The following is an 18,694-nucleotide window of genomic DNA, read 5'->3' on the forward strand; positions in this document are numbered from 1 at the left end:
CAAAGGGCATCAGCAGCTATTTTAGTGTCTCTGTCATCACATCAGGTACAAAGGTGCGACAGACTCCTACATTGAGAAAGTGATGATCTCTTCTAACGCAGAGGATGCCTTCCTCATCAAGATGCTCCTAAGGCAGACGCGGCGTCCAGAGATCGGGGACAAGTTCAGCAGTCGTCATGGACAGAAAGGTAACCGTAACGCCAAATCTTCAGTGTTCTCAGATTCGCCTGCTAACATTTTAGTGATGTTTAGAGGTCTGTATGGCAGAAGTGTTTATCTGATCGTTTACTTCATTTTCATTTCCTTCTGTGCCCAGAGTTGTAAACCCAGATGCTCTACCCACTGAAGTGCACACGACAGCAGAGTGACTCTTCCCAGGAAGGCTCGCGCTTAGCCCGTTCTGTCCTCTGTGTGTGTGGTCATTGCAGCTCGAGAGGAGCCTCAGAATGGACTGACCCTTTAGTAATAGTGTTTTGATTTCTCTCATCTTAGGTATCCCTTACAAGAATCCACACCGTAAGACAGTTCCCCATTCCATATCAGCCTACACACCTCGTATACTGTCCTGGCTAGTTTGATGTCACCTTGACACACGCTAGCATCATCTGCGAGGAGGGAGCCTTGACTGAGACAATTGCTCCATAAGGTCCGGCTGGAGGCATTTTCTGATTTAGTGATTGATGGGGGTGGAGCCACCCCCGGGCAGGTGGTCCTGGGTTCTCTAAGAAGGCAGGCTGAGCAAACCATGATGAGCAAGCCAATCAGCAGCACCACCATGGCCTCTGCTTCAGCTCCTGCCTCCAGGTTCCTGCACTGACTTCCTTCAGTGCTGAACTGTGCTGCGGAAGTGTGAGCCAAATAAACCCTTTCCTCCCCAGCCTGCTTTTCAGTCATGGTGTTTCATCACCACAATAGCAGCCCAAAGTAAGACACACCCAAGTTAACTTCACAGTGTACAAAGAATTGGAGACTGATGAGCATGTCAGTGCTTACCCACTAGGTGCTGATCCCGCTAAACTTAGTAAAGGTGGCAGAAATGTGTTTTTGCAGTCATAAAGCCCAGTGAAGCCTTTCTTGGAGCAGATGCTAAGTACTTGATAAGAGCATCTGAGTAAATAGGTGAGAGTTGAAGCTGCCTCCAATTCTTGATGGGTGGTTTGTCCTTCGCTTTACTTGAGAACACCCTGTGAGTGTGCACACACACGTGGACAGAGCACCGATGTCCTTGAGAACACCCTGTGAGTGTGCACACACACGTGGACAGAGCACTGCTGTCCTTGAGAACACCCTGTGAGTGTGCACACACATGTGGACAGAGCACTGCTGTCTGTAAGTTTTATTAAGCATGGGCCTGTATGTGAAATGTCAGGAAGCTTGTGCTATAGCGTGTCCCCAGACTGTTATATGACAGGGATCAGACAGCTGACAACAGTGCCTCTGCCTCAGTTGTGTACGCAGTGGCTTTAGAGCTGTTTGCTCTTAGGGCCTCTGACATACATGCTTCTCTGTGAAACTGAGGGATGTCCTCCCAGGGTGCCTGACCTTTTACTTCAGTGAGGACTTTGTCTTCTTACTTTTCTTTTATCCAGATGGCTTTTAATCCAAGGTAAAAACCTCCTGATTAGCCCTCATTCCCTGGATAGCCCTGTCTTGCGGTTTATCAGATTTATTGAAAAGCTAGGCAGAAAAGGAAACTGCCAAACAGGAAAATAGGTAGGATGAGCTTTAGCCGAATAATGAGAGAACAAGACACTTGGGCAAATGGAAATTTACTTGTAAGCCTGACTTTTATCAAGGAATACATGCACAGTATTTATGAATCTGCGTGTATGAGAGAGAGGTCATGCATAGGTGGAGGTTAGGGGCGGCTTTCAGGGCTCCTCTCCTTCCGTCATGTGGGTTCTGGGGCTCCGGCTCAGGCCATCAGAGGGGACACCCAGCACCTTTCCCCGCTGAGTCACCTCACTGGCCCTCACGCGTGGTTTCAAAGGTTAGTTTGTTGTGTTTTTAAGTGGAGGTTTGGGCTGGTGATATGTCTGTGGTGGGTGACTTTCCCTCTTGAGGCCTTGGTCTTCCAGCTCTGCAGAGAGAAGCTCAGCCATCCTTCTCCTCCATCCCATTTATACCTTCACGGCTCTAAGTATTCTCAGACACATTCCTCCATCTTAGCTGATACTTACTGACTACTAGGTGTCTAGGTGGGTCCGGTAACTTAGCACTAAACTTGGTAACTAAACATCTTGCCCCAGCTTGCTGACTATCAGAACTTTGAGTCATTTAATTTCATAGACAGTATCCAATACAAAATAAGTAACCATTTGAGTATCACTTCTCTGTAGCATAATGTTTTTTCCCTTGGAGTAATAATTTTCTCTCATTTCTTTATAGTCCTGGGGATCACGAGTCTATGTAGGGACACACACAGTCTCCCTTCTTCCTGCTCCACACCATGGTATTCGTTCCCTGAGGTATTAAGAACTTAGTTTCTGGGCCAGGGAGAGTCCTCCATTTGTAAAGCACCCGCCACAGACGCCCTGGCCCTGAGTTCAGATCCTCAGGACTCGTGTACAAACACCTATGATGTCAGCCCTGCGGAAGAGGACAACAGGGTCTCTTGTATGGGGTATTACCCTTTGGCTTTTGAGGGTGCCTGCCACTCAGCTCCCAAATAAATCACACACACGGAGGCTTACTCTTAGTTATGAATGCCCGGCCTTAGCTTGGCTTGTTTCTGCCCAGCTTCTCTTAACCTAAATTAACCCGACTACATTTTGCCTCTGGGCTTTCATCGTTCTCTTTCTGTGTACGTTCCTTTGCTTCTTTCTCGGGGGCTTGCTGCGTGGCTGGCCCTGCCCTCCCCTTTCTCCTTCTATCTATCCTCTCTGCCTGCCAGCTCCACCTACCCTTGCTCCTGCCTCGCTATTGGTCGTTCATGTCTTTGTTAGGCCCATCAGGTGTTTTAGATGGGCACAATAACACAGCTCTACAAAGTTAAACAAATGCAGCATAAACAAAAGTCACACACCTGAAAATAATATTCCCCAACAGGGATGTGTGGGACTTGCACCAACTAGTTCTGCTGAATCTAGGCTCCAGGCTCAGTGAGATACTCTGACTCAAAGAAAATATGGTAGGGATCAATTAAGGAAGACATCTAATGTTGAACACACGGAGTGGGGCACACTTTAAATAATGCTCATGAACCAGCAATCGACCAGAGCCAGAAGCTGTCCTGTTCTCTTAAGTCCCGAGCAGCCGTTGCAGGAAGGCTGGGTACACACAGTATTCGTATTCTAAGGCTGCTCTGGTAAGAACCACAGATCTGTCAGGCTCAGCAGCAGTAGATTTTCTTGCTGTCTGCAGATACAGGTTCTTCTGAGGCTTGCTCCAGATGGCATTTTTCCCTCTTCACATTGAACCCTAGCATTTTTCTTAGGGGTTCACCAGGCTTGCTGGGTTAGGGCTTATCTTGGTGATTCCATTGAGCTATAGTTACCTCTCCTGTTGTTGTTTTAGGAGAAGGGTTTGCAGGTTTTGTTTGTTTTTGAGGCAGTCTTACCAGGTAGCCTTGGCTGACCTAAAGCTTGATGTGTAGTCCAGGCTGGCCTCAGGCTCACAGAGATCCACCTGACTCTCCTTCCTGATGCTGAATTGAAGGCGTGTGATCACTAAATACAGCTGCATTCTAAGGTATACTGAAAGTCTGCACCAGCACACAAATCTAGGGAGACACGGTCGTAGCAAACACATCAGGGCTCTGGCCTTTTCCTTCTCCCCATACCTCGCTTCTCTCCTTGTAGATGAGTTGTTCTTTCAGTTGTTGAGGAGAGGGTGGTGGGAAGTCATGTATGTGTAAACATGTCCTATCCTCTGTAGGCATTTCTTAGTCTGTGCTGTGTTGGGAATAGTCTAAGATTGAAATTGTTTCCCTGAGGACTTTGACAGCATTGTCATAGTAAGTCCAGTGCTGCTCATTCATAAAGCACAGTGCTCGTCTTTGTCTTGTTTCTCTATAAGCTGTTGTGTATTGGTGTGTGTGTTTAACATATACGTACGCATGCAGGTGCCATGTGCACATGCGTGTACACATCTATAGAGGATCGAGTTGCCGTCTGCTATATTTCCTTGCTTGCTTTCCACCTCTGTTTGAATTTTGAGAGTAGGTTTCTCAGTGAACCTGAAACCCAGAGTGGCTGGCCCATGACCCTCAGGGACCCCTTGACTTCATCTTATCGGTGCTGTTATGCCTAGAATAGTTAGTCCGGGTAGTCTATACATACAGAGATTTGTTTCTTACAATTCTAGAAACTAGAAAATCCAAGGCCAGAGGTCTCACATCTGTTGAGGGCTTTTTAATTCCATCATCTCCTGGTAGACAGTGAAAGGGCACAGAGCACACTGGAGAGCCCGCCCGCTGGACACGGTCTGCAGCCTCAGATGCTTCTGACCTCAGCACTAATCTGTTCAGGGGGTGGCACCCGATCCCTAAACACCTCCCAAAAGGCCCCACCGCCCAACACTGCAACATTGGGGGTTAAAGTTTTCTCACATTTGTTTAGGAAAATCTAAACCGCGGGGTGTCTGTGGCCTCAGCGGGCAGTTGACAAGAATGGGGAGGAGCCATGTTACTGTGTTAGACAAGGGCACAGGTAAGAGTTTGAACCTCAAGTTTGAGGTGTCTGTTAGACGCTTAGGTAAAGGAGGCAAGTGTTATATGTGATGCTGTCAGTCCCAAATTTATAGTGTGCTGATAATTTACAAACTTTTCAGGCATGTTCTATGCTTTTATCTATTCAGTTGTGGTAACTTCTGGGATTCCTGCTGTACAGAATGAGGCATTTGAACCTCAGGGAGGCTTCTTCCATTAACCTGACTGTTCTGATACCCCAAGGTCATTACCTCTGGAATTGCCACAGTCCTGGAAATTTCTCCATAGAAGCGGTACAGCCTTTACAAGTCTTTCCTGTGTCTCCTTGAGGGGAGTATCTCTTCAAAATCCTGTTTTCTTAGATAAAACTGTATTTTCCACCAAAGCAAACACTACAATACTTGAATTGGTCCTAAATTGTCTGAAGACATATTCCCTAAAACTGTCCTCTCTTATGCCCCTTCCCTGCTAAAATTAACTCATTCTTTAACTGATCATCTGCTAAGGCTTTAGTAATTTAGTTGATTAAAATTCAGACTCTCATGAATTTGAAAAAAAAAAATAGAAAATGAAGCAAAATTCTGAGCCTTTGCCTTTAACCATTCTCTTGATCTTCTGGGCACACTGACTACCGTAGCAGCACAGCTCAGGCTGTGGAGCCCAGAGAGGACCTGGAGCAGACCTAAGAGAGTTAGATGTTGTGAGTTTGCTGGAGACTGTGGTCCTCAGCACCAGCTGTGCTCTGGGCAATCTCTGCAGAATGGGCTGATGAAGTCTCAAGAGTTCGTAGGGTTCTGGGTGTATTGTGACACCACGAATCCTCATGTGGTCAGTTTGTTTGGTTCAGACTCATCCCAAGGTAAGGACACTGGTCAGTGGAGCTTTACCGTCACTCTTGAAAGGTAGACTAGTTCAGAAATAGTAAAGCATTGTCTGCAGGTTGACCCATAGGTCTTCTCCAGGAGGAAACCTTAAGGCTGTTTTGATCTGACGTGTATTTGTGCACTGCCTCTTTAAGCACAGAGCTAAGCTCTTGGTGTTTGGAGAGCATGATCCTAGAGATGGCCTGGTTGGTTTGTTGTCTGGTTTGGTTTTGGTTTTTTAGTTTTGAGTATTTGTTTTGTTTTTGTTTTTAAGATGCAGTTAGGGATTCTTTTAGTACATGTGTAATACAGAGATTAGGTTAGATGTCTGTACCCAGTACCTCTTAAAGGAGGCTTCCCAGCAGTTAGTGGCATCTTAGAGAGTCTAGTGTCACAGAGCATGAGTGTTGATCCCGCTCCAGCATTGTCACTTCAGCGATAACAGGGTGATTTGCAGCTAAATGCAGCAACTGGGGACAGGGAGTCGAGCGCTGGTAGTCATATGCTGTGTGTGATCAAAGAGCATGGACTGAGTGGCTTAGCTGGAATCAGAGAATCCATACCACAACGTGTCCAGAGCAGCAGTGTGGTAAGTGAAGACCACACTATAGCAAGTAGAAGGGTCATCAGTCTCTGCAGCATTACCCTCTGGACCTCAGTGAAGGAGAACTCAAATAAAATAATCCCATACTAGCTCTGAATAGGGCATAATAAGGGGTTCTTTATTTAAGGCGGGACTCACAGATCGCAGGCCTCTGTACGAACCAGGAGCAGGAACGGAATCCAGTATCCAGGTGTGGGGGGAGGGGGGCAACAAGCAGAGCCCATACCTTTTTGGTACCCAAGGCCACGCCCAACCTGGTCCAGCCTCTCAGGCCAATGACTGAAAGAGGGTCCCCATCACTCAGGAACCGAGGTTAGGCCAGGCATGATGGCATATTCCTTTAATCCCAGCACTTGTGGGACAGAAGCTGTCAGATTTCTGTGTTTTTAAGGCCAACCTAGTCTACAGAGTAATTTCTAGGATAGCCAGAGCTACATAGTAAGATCCTACTTCAAAACAAACAAACAAAAACCAGACAAAAACAGGACTAAGCAGACAGAAGCTTTGTTGAAGAAGAAAGTCTTGGGTGCAGATGGTGTCACACGCAAACACGACTTGACGATCAGAAGCAGGCCAGCAGACTCTGAGCACCTCTCGTTGCATTTCCATTAATGAAATTTTAGTCCACTGTGACAGTCGGGGACTCTTCATGAAGTACATGCAGACTTCCCTGGGTCTTCACTAGATCTGTTATGAATGTTGTCAGTGAGGTTGTGGAAGTCCATTCCTACTGGCCCAGTCAGCTATTGCTGAAGAATATCTGGGGAGTGCTGAGCTACTCAGTGAGAGCCTCCTTGACAGCAGAGAGTGAACGTGTCTTGTGTGTTTACAAAGGAAGCAAAATCTGCTTTGGTTTTGAGTTCTGTAGAGGAGCTTTGATCTTTTCCATGTCTCGTTTTCTTCAGTTGGGAGTGAAGCTGTGACTCCCATGGTTCATATGTAATGACCTTCCAAAGAGGCCAGCAGAGCTGAGGCGTAGGTCTACAGTGTTGTGCACTTTTATGAAATGCATCATCAGCTTTGTGGATAAAGATACAGAGAGATTCACAGGATGCTTGACTGGTTCCTCTGGAGCTAGACATCCATTTCGAAATAGAAGCACATGTATTAGGCTCTTTGACTTTTTTATAAAATCTAAACAGAGGGGAACTCAATTTTTAATTAGGGCCAAATATTTTCATATTAAGACTTTTTCTCTGATAATGCCTTTGTTAGAGTTCATTCTTGGCCTCCTTTAATTCTAAAGCAAAAGATTACATTAGCCTAAGGAGTTAAGTTTCATCTCAGTGTCCAGGCAAAGCGAATTATTATATTTCTGGATATCCTTTCTGTTGCTGCCATTCACGACGAGCAGGGAAAGAGTGGACTCCTTTGATGTGGAGAGGAGAAAAGCAATATATCACTCTCCTGAAAGGACATTTCTTAGTCTCTCATGTGAAAAAGGATTAGCACCTCCAACAAAGGTCCCGCAGATCACAGAACCGCAGCAATGCCAAGCAGTGTTTCTAAGGAAAAACTGTATTTGAGCAAGAGTGTTTGTCCTGGCAAATAGGAGCTTTTTAATAACTGCAAATCTGAGATAATGACGTCCATTCCTTAGTGCCTCACTCTGTCCTCTGGGACCAGATAGCCAGTGAAAGTGCTCTAACGTCATCTGTTGTTTTTGAAGTAGAAGAACCTGGTCTCATCAAAACACAGCTTTTCACTTAGTGGTTTCATTATACTGGTTTATCTTTGTATTTGTGAGGAAAATGTTCTAGAATAGTTATCTTTGACTGTTGCTCAAAATAAATTCCATTATAAAAGATTGCTTGCCTCAAAATTTATCCAGTAATCTGCTGTTAATTTGCTGATGTTTTGATGGAGTGTATCTTAAAAGAAAGGTCTGCCCTTCCTGTCCAGACATATCAAGCCCTTCTGTGGCGCTGTGCAGGGTTTATGAGGAGTAAGAAAATGTTTGGAGAGCGAAATTTGTCACACAAGTTGAAAGCCAGTTTTGCCAGATCTTCATTCATTATGTGTTTTCTGTAGAACTGGGTGAGTGAGAAGATTGGCCCAGAGTGATAGCGACATGGCTGGCACCTTATCCTCACACAGCTCTTATGGATCTTAAAATCCCCTGCCTGGCCACCTTCAGACACACTACACTGGCTGTCTTTGGCTGTCTGATCTAAGTGGGAGGGAAGAGGGGTGACTGGTTAAAGTAATGGTGAGAGCCTAAGGATAAGGTGCATTTCCCCACCATCTCCGGATGTCTAATCCACATAGACGCCTCATTGTAAGAAGCCTTTGCTCAACCTGTTTTCTAAGAACAAGTTCTGATCTTCTGTGGCCCACTGTGGCCCTCTGCCCTTTCAGTAAATACCCAACTAAAGCTTTGAAATTAAGGTGTTTAGTGTTTTATGGCCCGAATAAAAATCTCCAATTCTGTTTCCAAATAGTGTAGGCTCAACACATTTCATTAAGTTCTTGACACATTTAGCCGTGTGTGTTTTGTAAAGTTCCTATGGTTATTGTTTTACAGTAGCTGCTTCCAGGAGCATTGTAAGGGTTTCAATTAATCAGCCCTTTGTGTGCCTCCGACTATGCAAATTTATCACATCAAACCATTCAACTGCTCATGGGAAAGCCGTGTAAAAACACCATTGTCTTCTAGCGCCTCCTCTCATTTAGAGTGATGTTTTAATAAGAAAGCTAATCAAGTTTTCTTATGCATTATTTATCTGTTAGCATGTAAGGAAGAGCCGAATTGAAGTTACATCAGCCAGGATATGGCAAGTGATGAGATAGATCTGCGGTGATACCTCTGTTTTTGTCCTCCCTGTCTCCCCCCTTGGCGTGATTTAAGGTGGTGGAGGGAAAAAGAAAAGGGTAATTGGATAGCTGGAGAAGGGGAGACAGGAGCAACCACCTGGGTTAGCCTTCACATTCTGATTTAGAAATTCACATTTCTTAAAGTATTAAGGCCCAGAGACATGAGTTTATTACAAACATTTCTTACTTAATTGGGAGCAAACTCGAGAGCTTGTAGCTGTGCTTTGGCCTCATTCAAGACTGCACTCATCAGCAATGAGCAGTTTAACACTGGACACTGCCCTGGCCCTGGGTCGCTGGGGGGCAGAGGGGGGCGGGGCTGCGTCCGGATGTACTCTGCATCATGGAGAACATTCAGACGTTGCAAATGTGGTTGTAGAAGGCTGTTAGCTTCCAGTGTTTACTTGGATTAATCTAGTCAGCTACGTCTGCCTGTCCGGAGTTGTATCCTTACCTCCTGATAGTGCTTGTCACACAACGTGTACTTAGGAATGCTAAGTTGACAACTAGTAGGAAACCATTTGCTCGTCACCCACTTAAGGTAATGTTCAACACCCTTAGCCATCAGAGAAATGCAAATCCAAACAACTCTGAGTCCACCTTACACCTGTAAGAATTGCCAAGATCAAAAACACTGATCACAGCTTATACTGGAGAGGATGTGGGGTAAAGGGAACACTCCTGCATTGCTGATGGGAATGCAAGCTGGTACAACCCCTTTGGATGTCAGTGTGGTGATTTCTCAGAAAATTAGGAAACAACCTTCCTCAAGACCCAGTAATACCACTTTTGGGTATATATCCAAAGGATGCTCAATCGTGCCACAAGGACATGTGCTCAACTATGTTCATAGCAGCATTGTTTGTCATAGCCAGAACCTGGAAACAACCTAAATGCCCCTCAACCGAAGAATGGATAATGAAAATATGGTACATTTACACAATGGAGTACTACACAGCAAAATAATAATAATAATAATAATAACATCTTGAATTTTTCAGGAAAATTGATGGAACTAGAAAACATTATTTTGAGTGAGGTCACCCAGACTCAGAAAGACAATTATCACATCTATTCACTCATAAGTGGCTTTTTAGACATACAGCAAAGAAAAACCAGCCTACAATCACAATCCCAGAGAACTTAGATAGCAAAGAGGATTCTAAGAGAGACATACCTGGATCTAATGTACATGGGATGTAGAAAAAGACAAGATCTCCTGAGTAAATTGGGAGTATGGGGACCATGGGAAAGGGCAGTAGAAGGGGTGGGGAATGGAGAAAAATATATGGCTCATTAAAACCAATAAAAAAAGTGACATCACCTTGGAAATAGCTCTTGAATTAAATAGATCGTTGGAGTTATCTTCTGCAGTTAGCATCTGTTCTCTTGTCTTGATATGGCTCTAGAATTTTTCTTCTCTCTCTCTCTTTTTTTTTAATTTAATTTTAATTTTTGTCGGTTTGATTGTTTTTGAGATTGGGTCTTGCCGAGTAGCTAGACTGGCCTTGAATTCAGAATCTCCCTGTTGTCCTAACACCTACATTACTGACATGAGCTACCACACCGATTTTTTTTCTGATCTATTAACTTTTACCTATTTAATTTAAAGTATTTCATCACACAGATCCAATCCACTAAATCTAATGTGTCAGTTGCTATTAATATTAGCCATTAAAAACACATTTTAAGAAAACCAAATGATTCATAATGTCAACTGGACTTCGCTGAACAAACCCATTCTTACATGATTTCTGGGTTCTCTCTAAAGCCATTGCAATAAAGATAGCAACTCAGTATAGGAGCCAGACAGGGTGTGAGTCCACAGTTGTAGCTTCCCTGGGCTCTATGAGTTCTTTATGCTTGGAATTAGTGTGGGTGCTGATGGAGTAATATTCTCTTGGCAGGGCATCTGCTCCTAACTTTCCCAGCTCCTGTTTTTCTTTATTGACTTGTGTTTGCTAAGAGTCCTGTGATACAGTCTGTGGCCTAATTCCCAGTTGCCCCTGTGAGTGCATCAAAGTTCCTGAGCAAAATGTATTTGCATTTTGCTACCAGGAGGCTGTGCTGTAAACAATGGAGTTGAGACAGCAGCATGAGCCGGGGTTGGAATTTTATTTTAAAATCTGAAATGCTGTGTAAGCTTTTAAGGTATGAATCAGTAATGGTTTCCCAACAGCTCCCATTAGCCATGGCTTAGTCCCCCCTCTTTCCAGGGACCCAGGGGGTGTTAGCATGCTGAAGCGCACTGCACTTCATTTGCATTTTAAGCCAGCATTCAGGGGAAGTGGCCACAACTTTGAAAAGTTCTTAGTACTGGCCTGGACTTTATGCCTGTGTTCCTTGGTGCACAGTTTTAATTTTTCATTGGAAGGAAAGAAAAACTACCTTCCCAGTGTGGTGAGGACCCGAATACTTCTGAACCAGAGAAATCCGGAAGGGAAGAGAAAGGGAGGAAGTGTGTTTCTACGAAGGAAAATGTTCTCTGCCCCTGATGGATTCAGTAAAATGCGAACTTTAAAAATCATCTGTCTAATTTGAGATTCAAGATCGTCAAATTCTGTCTAAATATTTTGTTTTAACTTCTAAGCTCATTACGGCCCCTTTGTGTTAACGTGTATTAAAATCTGTCAGCTATGACTGGTCTCATAGCACAGCCAGCGGAGCAGAGTAAGTTAATTATTTACTGTGTCGCTAGTGCTCTTCTCTAATGAAATGCACAGCTGTGTTGGATCTGCGGTGGGATGTGTAGCCCCCATTGTTCTGCGAGTCAGCAGAGGGTAGAAACTGCAGTGATGGAGAGCCCTCGCCTCTCGCTGCTGTTCTGGCTTTCTGTGTCGATTTCATGGGTCTTTTATCATTCACTTTCACACAAAACAAACAACACAGGCTGTCTGCTATGGGAACCGTCTTGGCATATAAAAGGGTTTCAGGACTTGAGTAATTTTAAGTTAGCGAAGATTTAATTTTTGGCTTACAGGTGCCCTTGGTTCAGAGACAGTCAGAGCAGTCCTGCTTCAGGAAGGAAAAAAAGCTGTGCGTGTGTGCTTTCTTCCACAAGTGTCAGGAAAAGGCAGATAAGGACGTCCCAAAAGGAAGCTCTGCAGTGAAGATTAATCAGACTTGGAGGAAATTATTAGATTCTGGTTTTAGGAATGAGTATTTCATCTCACAGCATAATGAGGTTGAATTGGCTCAGTTAAACATGGCAACTAAACCAATGATACAGGACAAGTCTTCTCCTTTCTACCCTGCCTGTCATGCTGCCTCAGTCTGCTCTGGGCCACCTGACCCTCCCTCCCACCTTCTCTTGGAGCTTTGGGGGATGAACGGCAGCTTCTCCCAAGCTGACCCCAGCATTTGGATTTGTGTTTAGGGGTGTCCCTGGACTCCCCGACTCTCCCCAGCCCTTGTAGGAATGGTCATGTTCAGTACTTTGTGCATTGCTTTGTGGATCTACAAATGATGTCTTGCAAAGTAGATTTTCCAGCAGCTCTAGGATTTGGTCAGATAATTCCAGTATGGCTAAGATGTGCTTTTGGAAGGAAGATAAAAGCCACATGCTCTACTTGACATAAATTTTAGCACATGGCTGGATTTGAGCAAAACAAGTAGCTGTTCCTGTTGCACAGAAAAGCATTCATGATACGATAAGACCTTCTCAACCAAATCACTATCAAAAGAGTTGTCTGCTCTAGAATCCGACTCTGGAAGCCCAAGTGCAGTCTTGCTGGAAACCACTAGAAAGCAGAGTCCAGACTCTAATTCTAGAGATGCGGTAGATTCCTTTCCTCTGTTCTTCAGCTCTTCACAATACACAGACCATAAAGGTTTTATTTTAAAGTTTGCAGTTCTGGGGCTGCAGCTCGTTGTTTATCATGGCTTAGGTTTTAGCTCCAACAGTGTGATGATATTTTTTTAAAAAAATATGTAGAGTACAAACAGGAACGGACAAGGTTTTTTCCCCTTGGAGGAAGGAGGTCTGCGTCTTACTGCAATCTAAGAGCATTGTCTCCTTATTCTGCGCTGCTGTGTACAGTCGTCCAGTTCTTTTTTTCTTCTTGAATTTTTTTTTAACTTTATGTTCACTGGTATTTTGCCTCCATATATGTCTATGTACAGACAGGTGTGAGCTGCCATATGGGTGCTGGGAATTGAACCCAGGTCCTCTGGAAGAGCAGCCAGAGCTCTTAACTGCTGAGCCATCCCTCCAGCCCCCAAGTCTTCTAGTTCTTGTATAAAGGAGATTGAGCACCTAAGTTCTATCCCTGCTCATCTTCCCAGGAAAAACAAATCAGAAGGATTAAAAATCTGTTTAGCAGCAAATCTCTGAGAACCTGCTAAGGGATACTCAGGGCTGCTGCCTTAGAGAACGGCAGAGGAGTGCGGAGCCGGGGGAGGAAGGGGCTGCCACGCTCTGCTCTCATTCCTAGAATTCCGTGTCTAATTCTAGCCTTTTGCCCTAAGAATGATTTGGCTCTTACTTTTCTTGTTGGTCTTTACAAGTTCAATCAAAGACCACTTTTCTAATGTGCTATAAGCTATAGGAATTAAAATTCCTTAAGGCAGGTTAAGCTCAGCCAGGGAAGCCCTGGCAAGGTAGACCAGCCGGCCAGCTCTGCAGCCAGCGGGTACACCTGTTAGCATTTCAGCCGTGCACAAGGGTTTCTTTCCTTTTTGATGGTGCGTTTCTATTTTATGTGCATTTGATGTTTTGCCTGCATGTACTGGTGTCAGGTCTGGAGGAGCAGCTAGTGCTCTTAACCGCTGAGTCTTCTCTCTAGCTCCAGCCAAGGATTTCTTGTTACGGGTTTTTAAAACCACATTTTACATATTCAGTCTTATTTAGTCATTCTTTGTTTGGTGCTCAGAGAATTTGGATTCCTGTGGCTTGGGTGCAGAGCCCAGCAGACCACAGCCTCGCTGTCAGGGAGCAGAGAGCAACACTTCTGGGGTACAAGCAGCCTGGCTCTGTGCTTGGGTCTTCATGGCACTCAGGGAAGGTGGGCGAGCAGCCGGACAGCACCATTGTGTGTCTGGCCAACAGGCCAGTCCACGGCTGCAGTGCTTCTCTGCAAGGCGAGTCGTCTTTGAACTGCTTGGCTACCAGGGAAATTGCTTTTGTTGCTCTTGACGGAGACAGTGGGGAGTGCTTTGGAGCAGTGAGAACAGAGACAGCAAGGAAGATCCATTAAGTACTGTGTTCTTCCCTCCTGCCCATCTGCCTGATGTGCTGTAAACCCCTGTCCCCCAGGTGTTTGTGGCCTGATCGTCCCCCAGGAAGACATGCCTTTCTGTGATTCTGGTATCTGTCCCGACATCATAATGAACCCGCACGGCTTCCCATCGAGAATGACGGTCAGTTACCTGTGGGCTCTTCAGGGGTGCCGCTCTGAGGGAAGGAAACAGGCAGGCAGGCAGTTTGGTTACAGTGAGCCGTCCACCGACGGATCAACAGACTCCTAGTCCCTCCTCCTCTCGTGTGCGAAGCAGCTGGATGCCTCTTTGAGCAGTCGCTTCCTGTAGCCCTTATCTCTCACAGGTCACGTGCCCTTGGCCTCAGTGCTCAGCTCTATACCTGAGTTTCCATATCTGAGAACTAGGAAAACAGTAGGGGAGGTTAGTCACCTAGGCCAGGGTTCCCCAACGCGGTACCAGTCAGTGCCAGTATTAGTCTGTCACTCTTGGTCACTGTGGGGATTGCAATAATTAGGTCAGGAGAACCCCGCACCACAGGGAGACACTTCACAGTTTGTCCCATCTCACCCCGCAGGTGGGAAAGTTAATCGAACTGCTGGCTGGCAAGGCAGGTGTGTTAGACGGCAGGTTTCACTACGGCACGGCCTTCGGAGGGAGTAAAGTCAAGGATGTGTGTGAAGACCTCGTGCGCCATGGCTATAACTACCTGGGGAAGGACTACGTCACCTCAGGCATCACAGGGTGAGTGTGCTGTTGAGCACTAGAAGGAAAGAGGTAAGAGCCCTGAAAGTGTCGTACCTTAAGGTGTGAAAGTCCAAAGCTTCCTTCGTCCTCACGTTTTCAGAAACCTGATGCAAGAAAAGCCACGTTTAAGAAATGGGGCATTGCACTGGGCATGGTGGCGCACGCCTTTAACCCCAGTACTCTGAAGGCAGAGGCAGGCAGATCTCTAAGTTTGAGGTCAGCCTGGTCTACAGAGAAAGTTCCAGGACAGCCAGGGCTACACAGAGAAACCCTTTCTCAAAGAAAAAAAAAAAAGGGGACGAAAGGAAGGGAGGGAAGGAGGGAGAGAAAGAGAGGGAGTGCAGCTTCCTGAATAGAAGTACATGAAAAGATGAGTGTGAGCTGCATCCTGCGTGCTGTGCACAGCTGTGGTCTACACTGCTTCCCTGGCCACCTGCATGGAGTACCTCGTGCCAAAGCTTGAGAAGCCCTGCTGCGCCTGCTCAGAGTTCCCCCAGGACCTGCTCTCGCCCAAGTTCCTGATCTTAGCTAGAAGTAGGAATTGCATGTGACTTCACTCTCTGGATGGTGGAGTAGCGTTGGGTGCCAGAGGTCCATAAATTCTGCCATAAGTTATCATCCCTGAGACCGCAGTCAGTTATTAGAACTAGAAAGACCCTTGGCTGACCACATTGGTACAAGAAAACTTGAGTTTTGTTCCAGTGTCTGGAACAAAAGCAGGCTCTCTGAGGGCCCTTGCGACCATGTCTTCCTCTCCACTGTGACTTCCTGGGGTCCCATTGTGCTGAAACCCATGACTCATAACCGCAAGTAGCCTTTGCTCATGCACCGGCACGCTGGAATTGGACCAGGCCGTCCAGGCCAAAGTTTGCAGCTGCTTTTCTGTAGTGTGTGGCTCCTTTGCTCTTCCCACATGACGACATGCTTTGCTCAAAGGGAACTTGTTTTATCAGACAGGCCAGTGTGACAGGCAGAGAGAGCACTGGGATTGAGTCCTAGTCACACCACTCTCCAGCTCTTACCTAACCTCCTCAGGCTCACCGGTGGAGACACAGTCCTCCTAGCCTGCATGCTGCTGGGTTAGACAGGCCTGGAGAGTACTTCCTTCTCTTTGAGGAAGTTAGGAGACTTAAGGCTTCCGTTCCCTGGCTGTTTGCTCCAGACACTACTTGTTTTTCTGTCAGAGCACTGACACGCCACTTCTTTGGATACTCTTACTGTAGTTATTCACTAGTGGGAAGAGTGTGTCACAGCATTTATTGGGCGCTAGGTGACAGACTTCTTATGGGAAGACAGACGATAGACAGAGACAGTAGTGATGGTTGCACAGAGGGCTGAGTGCTCTCGGGTCAAGTAAGGTTGCGGTTGTGGAGAGTAAGGGAGGAGACCTCCGTTAGGAAGGTTCTCACCTGTCATCATGGGGGGTGACGTCCAAAGATTGCAAGTTTGACACCAACCTAGGCAATATGGCAAGTTCCGGGCCAGGTTAAGCAATATGGTGAGACCTAGTCTCAAAACAAAAAAGAAAAAGTTGTTCAATAAAGTTCATCTAAGGAATATACTGTTGACAGGCACATGCATATACCTGGCAAAAGATTACTGTTGGCACACGCCTGAGGTCAGTGGTTCTGAGGCAGAAGTTCTGGTATGTTTGGTACAATAGCCATGTACAATTTTGGCAACGTGGAATATCAGGGAAAAAAATCATTGGGGATTTTAGAGCAGAATGAATGACCTGTTGTGGTTTCCTTTAGGAGGAATCTTCCCTGGATTGTTAGGGTAGACCAGTAGTCTAGAGATGAGAGTAGAAACAAGATCAGCAGAAAAATAACACACCAAGAAAAGATGTTGTCCTGATGAAATGGGTGGCGATGAAGAAGGCCATCCTGTTGGTAGCTTATCTCTTGTGAGAGCATCACCTGCTTATATAGTAGTATGCATCTGTGGTTTTTGGTCCAGCCTTTTAATTGGCTGTAGACTAAAGGTTGTCCTCACACAGTTGTTGTGAGTCTCTGAGAACACAGTAAGGACCTGCAGCTGCCGAGGCCTGAGAAGGCTATCTCTTGAGTTATCCAAACCATGTTCCGTAAACCCAATGTTGACTTTCCTTTCAGGGAGCCCTTAGAAGCATACATCTATTTTGGACCTGTGTACTATCAGAAACTGAAACACATGGTGCTGGATAAAATGCATGCCCGGGCCCGAGGACCACGAGCCGTTCTTACCAGGTAAGAGCAGCACTTGGGTGGCAGAAGCAGTCAGAACTTAAACACTGTCTGTGGGGAATAACAGCGAAACTTCTGTTTCCCTGAAGATATCGGGGTGTGAGATGCATTGTTTAGTGATTAAAAACACCATGGCCAAAAGATATCGGGGTGTGAGATGCATTGTTCAGTGATTAAAAACACCATGGCCAAAAGCAACTTGGGGAGGAAAGAATTCTTACGCCTCTCAGGTAACACTTCATCGCTGGCAGAAGCCAGCCGCTGGAGCAGAGACCCTAGAGCTGCTTGCTGCTCTGCTCCTCATCTCATGACCTGCACAGCCTGGTTTCCTATACCATCCAGGACCACCTGCCTAGAAATGGCGCCTCCCACAGTGAGCGCTGCCCTCCCACGCCACCTCCCACGGTGAGCGCTGCCCTCCCACGCCGCTCATTAATCAAGACAGTGTCCCCCAAGCCTACAGGTCAGTCTCAAGGAGGCAGTTTCTCAATTGAGTCTTTGCTCCCAGAAGACTCTAGCATACATCGTGTTGGCAAAAAAAGAAAAAAAAAGAAAAAAAAAAACAAGAAACAAACAGACAAAAAGAGCTAGCCAGCACGGCCGGTCCCTTCTGAGCTCAGCACGGTCCTATCCAGCTACAGCTCTCCTCTTCTCATTTCTTCCCAGGATGTCATACTAATATTTACACCACAATATAAAAATCCCAAGTTTTAGAAGCTCCATGGTCTTTAAAAATTCAGTTTCTCTAAAATTCTAAAGTCTCCCAGCTGTAAGCTCCTGTAAAACCTAAAAACAAGGTAAATGCTTTCTTACTCTAAGACAGAAGGATCAGCATAGCCACAGTTAAATCAGCTCAGAGCATGTTGTCAGTGTGGTGGTGAACGGCCTCCAGTAGCTATGGATCTGTTTTCATAGGTTTAGCATGCAGAGAAATGTATGGGGGAAAAAGTGTGTCCCAAGCCAGCGATGGCTCCTTGGGAAATGGGGCCTCCAGCTCACATCCTTGTCAAATGATAGTACCTACTTCACAGAGTGATAGTGAATGAGGACCAGATACAGCATGTGACAGATGTTGGTGAATACTCAGTACCCTCATCTTCACCGATCATGCTAGCTAGACAGGAGAGAAATGGGGCAGCTACCATTTGGCTTTGCTCTTTTAAAGCTAAACTCAGTCTTGATCGTAACTTGAGCAGTTGCAATGACTATTAAAAACATAGCTGTGTGTGTGCTTCAGAGTGCTGGAAAGGGTCTGGAGAGGTGACTCAGTGGGTAAGAGTACTTGTTACTCTTGCAGAAGATCTGGGTTCAATTCCCAGCTCTCACATGGTAGTTAACAATCATCCGTAACTCCAGTTGCAGGGGATCCCATGCCCCTTTTGATCTCTGAAGGCACCAGGCACACATGTGGTGCACATACATGCAGGCAAAACATTCATCCATAAAAGAGAGTAATCTTTTAAAAATGATTTTAAAGACGAAATGAGAAGAAGGGCCAAGATTCTCAAGGTAGTTATTGCCTAAGCAGCAAGACCCCTGTGGGTCTTGTGTTGTTCCCTCTGAGTCAGCTGTAATGTCCCTTCACAGCACAGAGCTT

General features: G+C 45.7%; 1 protein-coding gene across 2 annotated transcripts in view; it reads left to right on the top strand.

The window, feature by feature from the left end:
• The window catches only part of Polr3b (RNA polymerase III subunit B), a 110,662-nt gene that overhangs the window by 74,128 nt on the left and 17,840 nt on the right, over window positions 1-18,694 (top strand). For both annotated transcript variants that reach the window (XM_005358244.3, XM_026784628.1), the window contains 4 exons: window positions 46-188; window positions 14,184-14,287; window positions 14,703-14,869; window positions 16,987-17,100. In XM_005358244.3, the coding sequence (XP_005358301.1) occupies window positions 46-188; window positions 14,184-14,287; window positions 14,703-14,869; window positions 16,987-17,100 (528 nt within the window). The remainder of the gene's footprint in view (window positions 1-45; window positions 189-14,183; window positions 14,288-14,702; window positions 14,870-16,986; window positions 17,101-18,694) is intronic.

This window comes from Microtus ochrogaster, chromosome 24 (genome assembly GCF_000317375.1).
Source record: "Microtus ochrogaster isolate Prairie Vole_2 chromosome 24, MicOch1.0, whole genome shotgun sequence".
In the NCBI taxonomy this organism is placed as follows: domain Eukaryota; kingdom Metazoa; phylum Chordata; class Mammalia; order Rodentia; family Cricetidae; genus Microtus; species Microtus ochrogaster.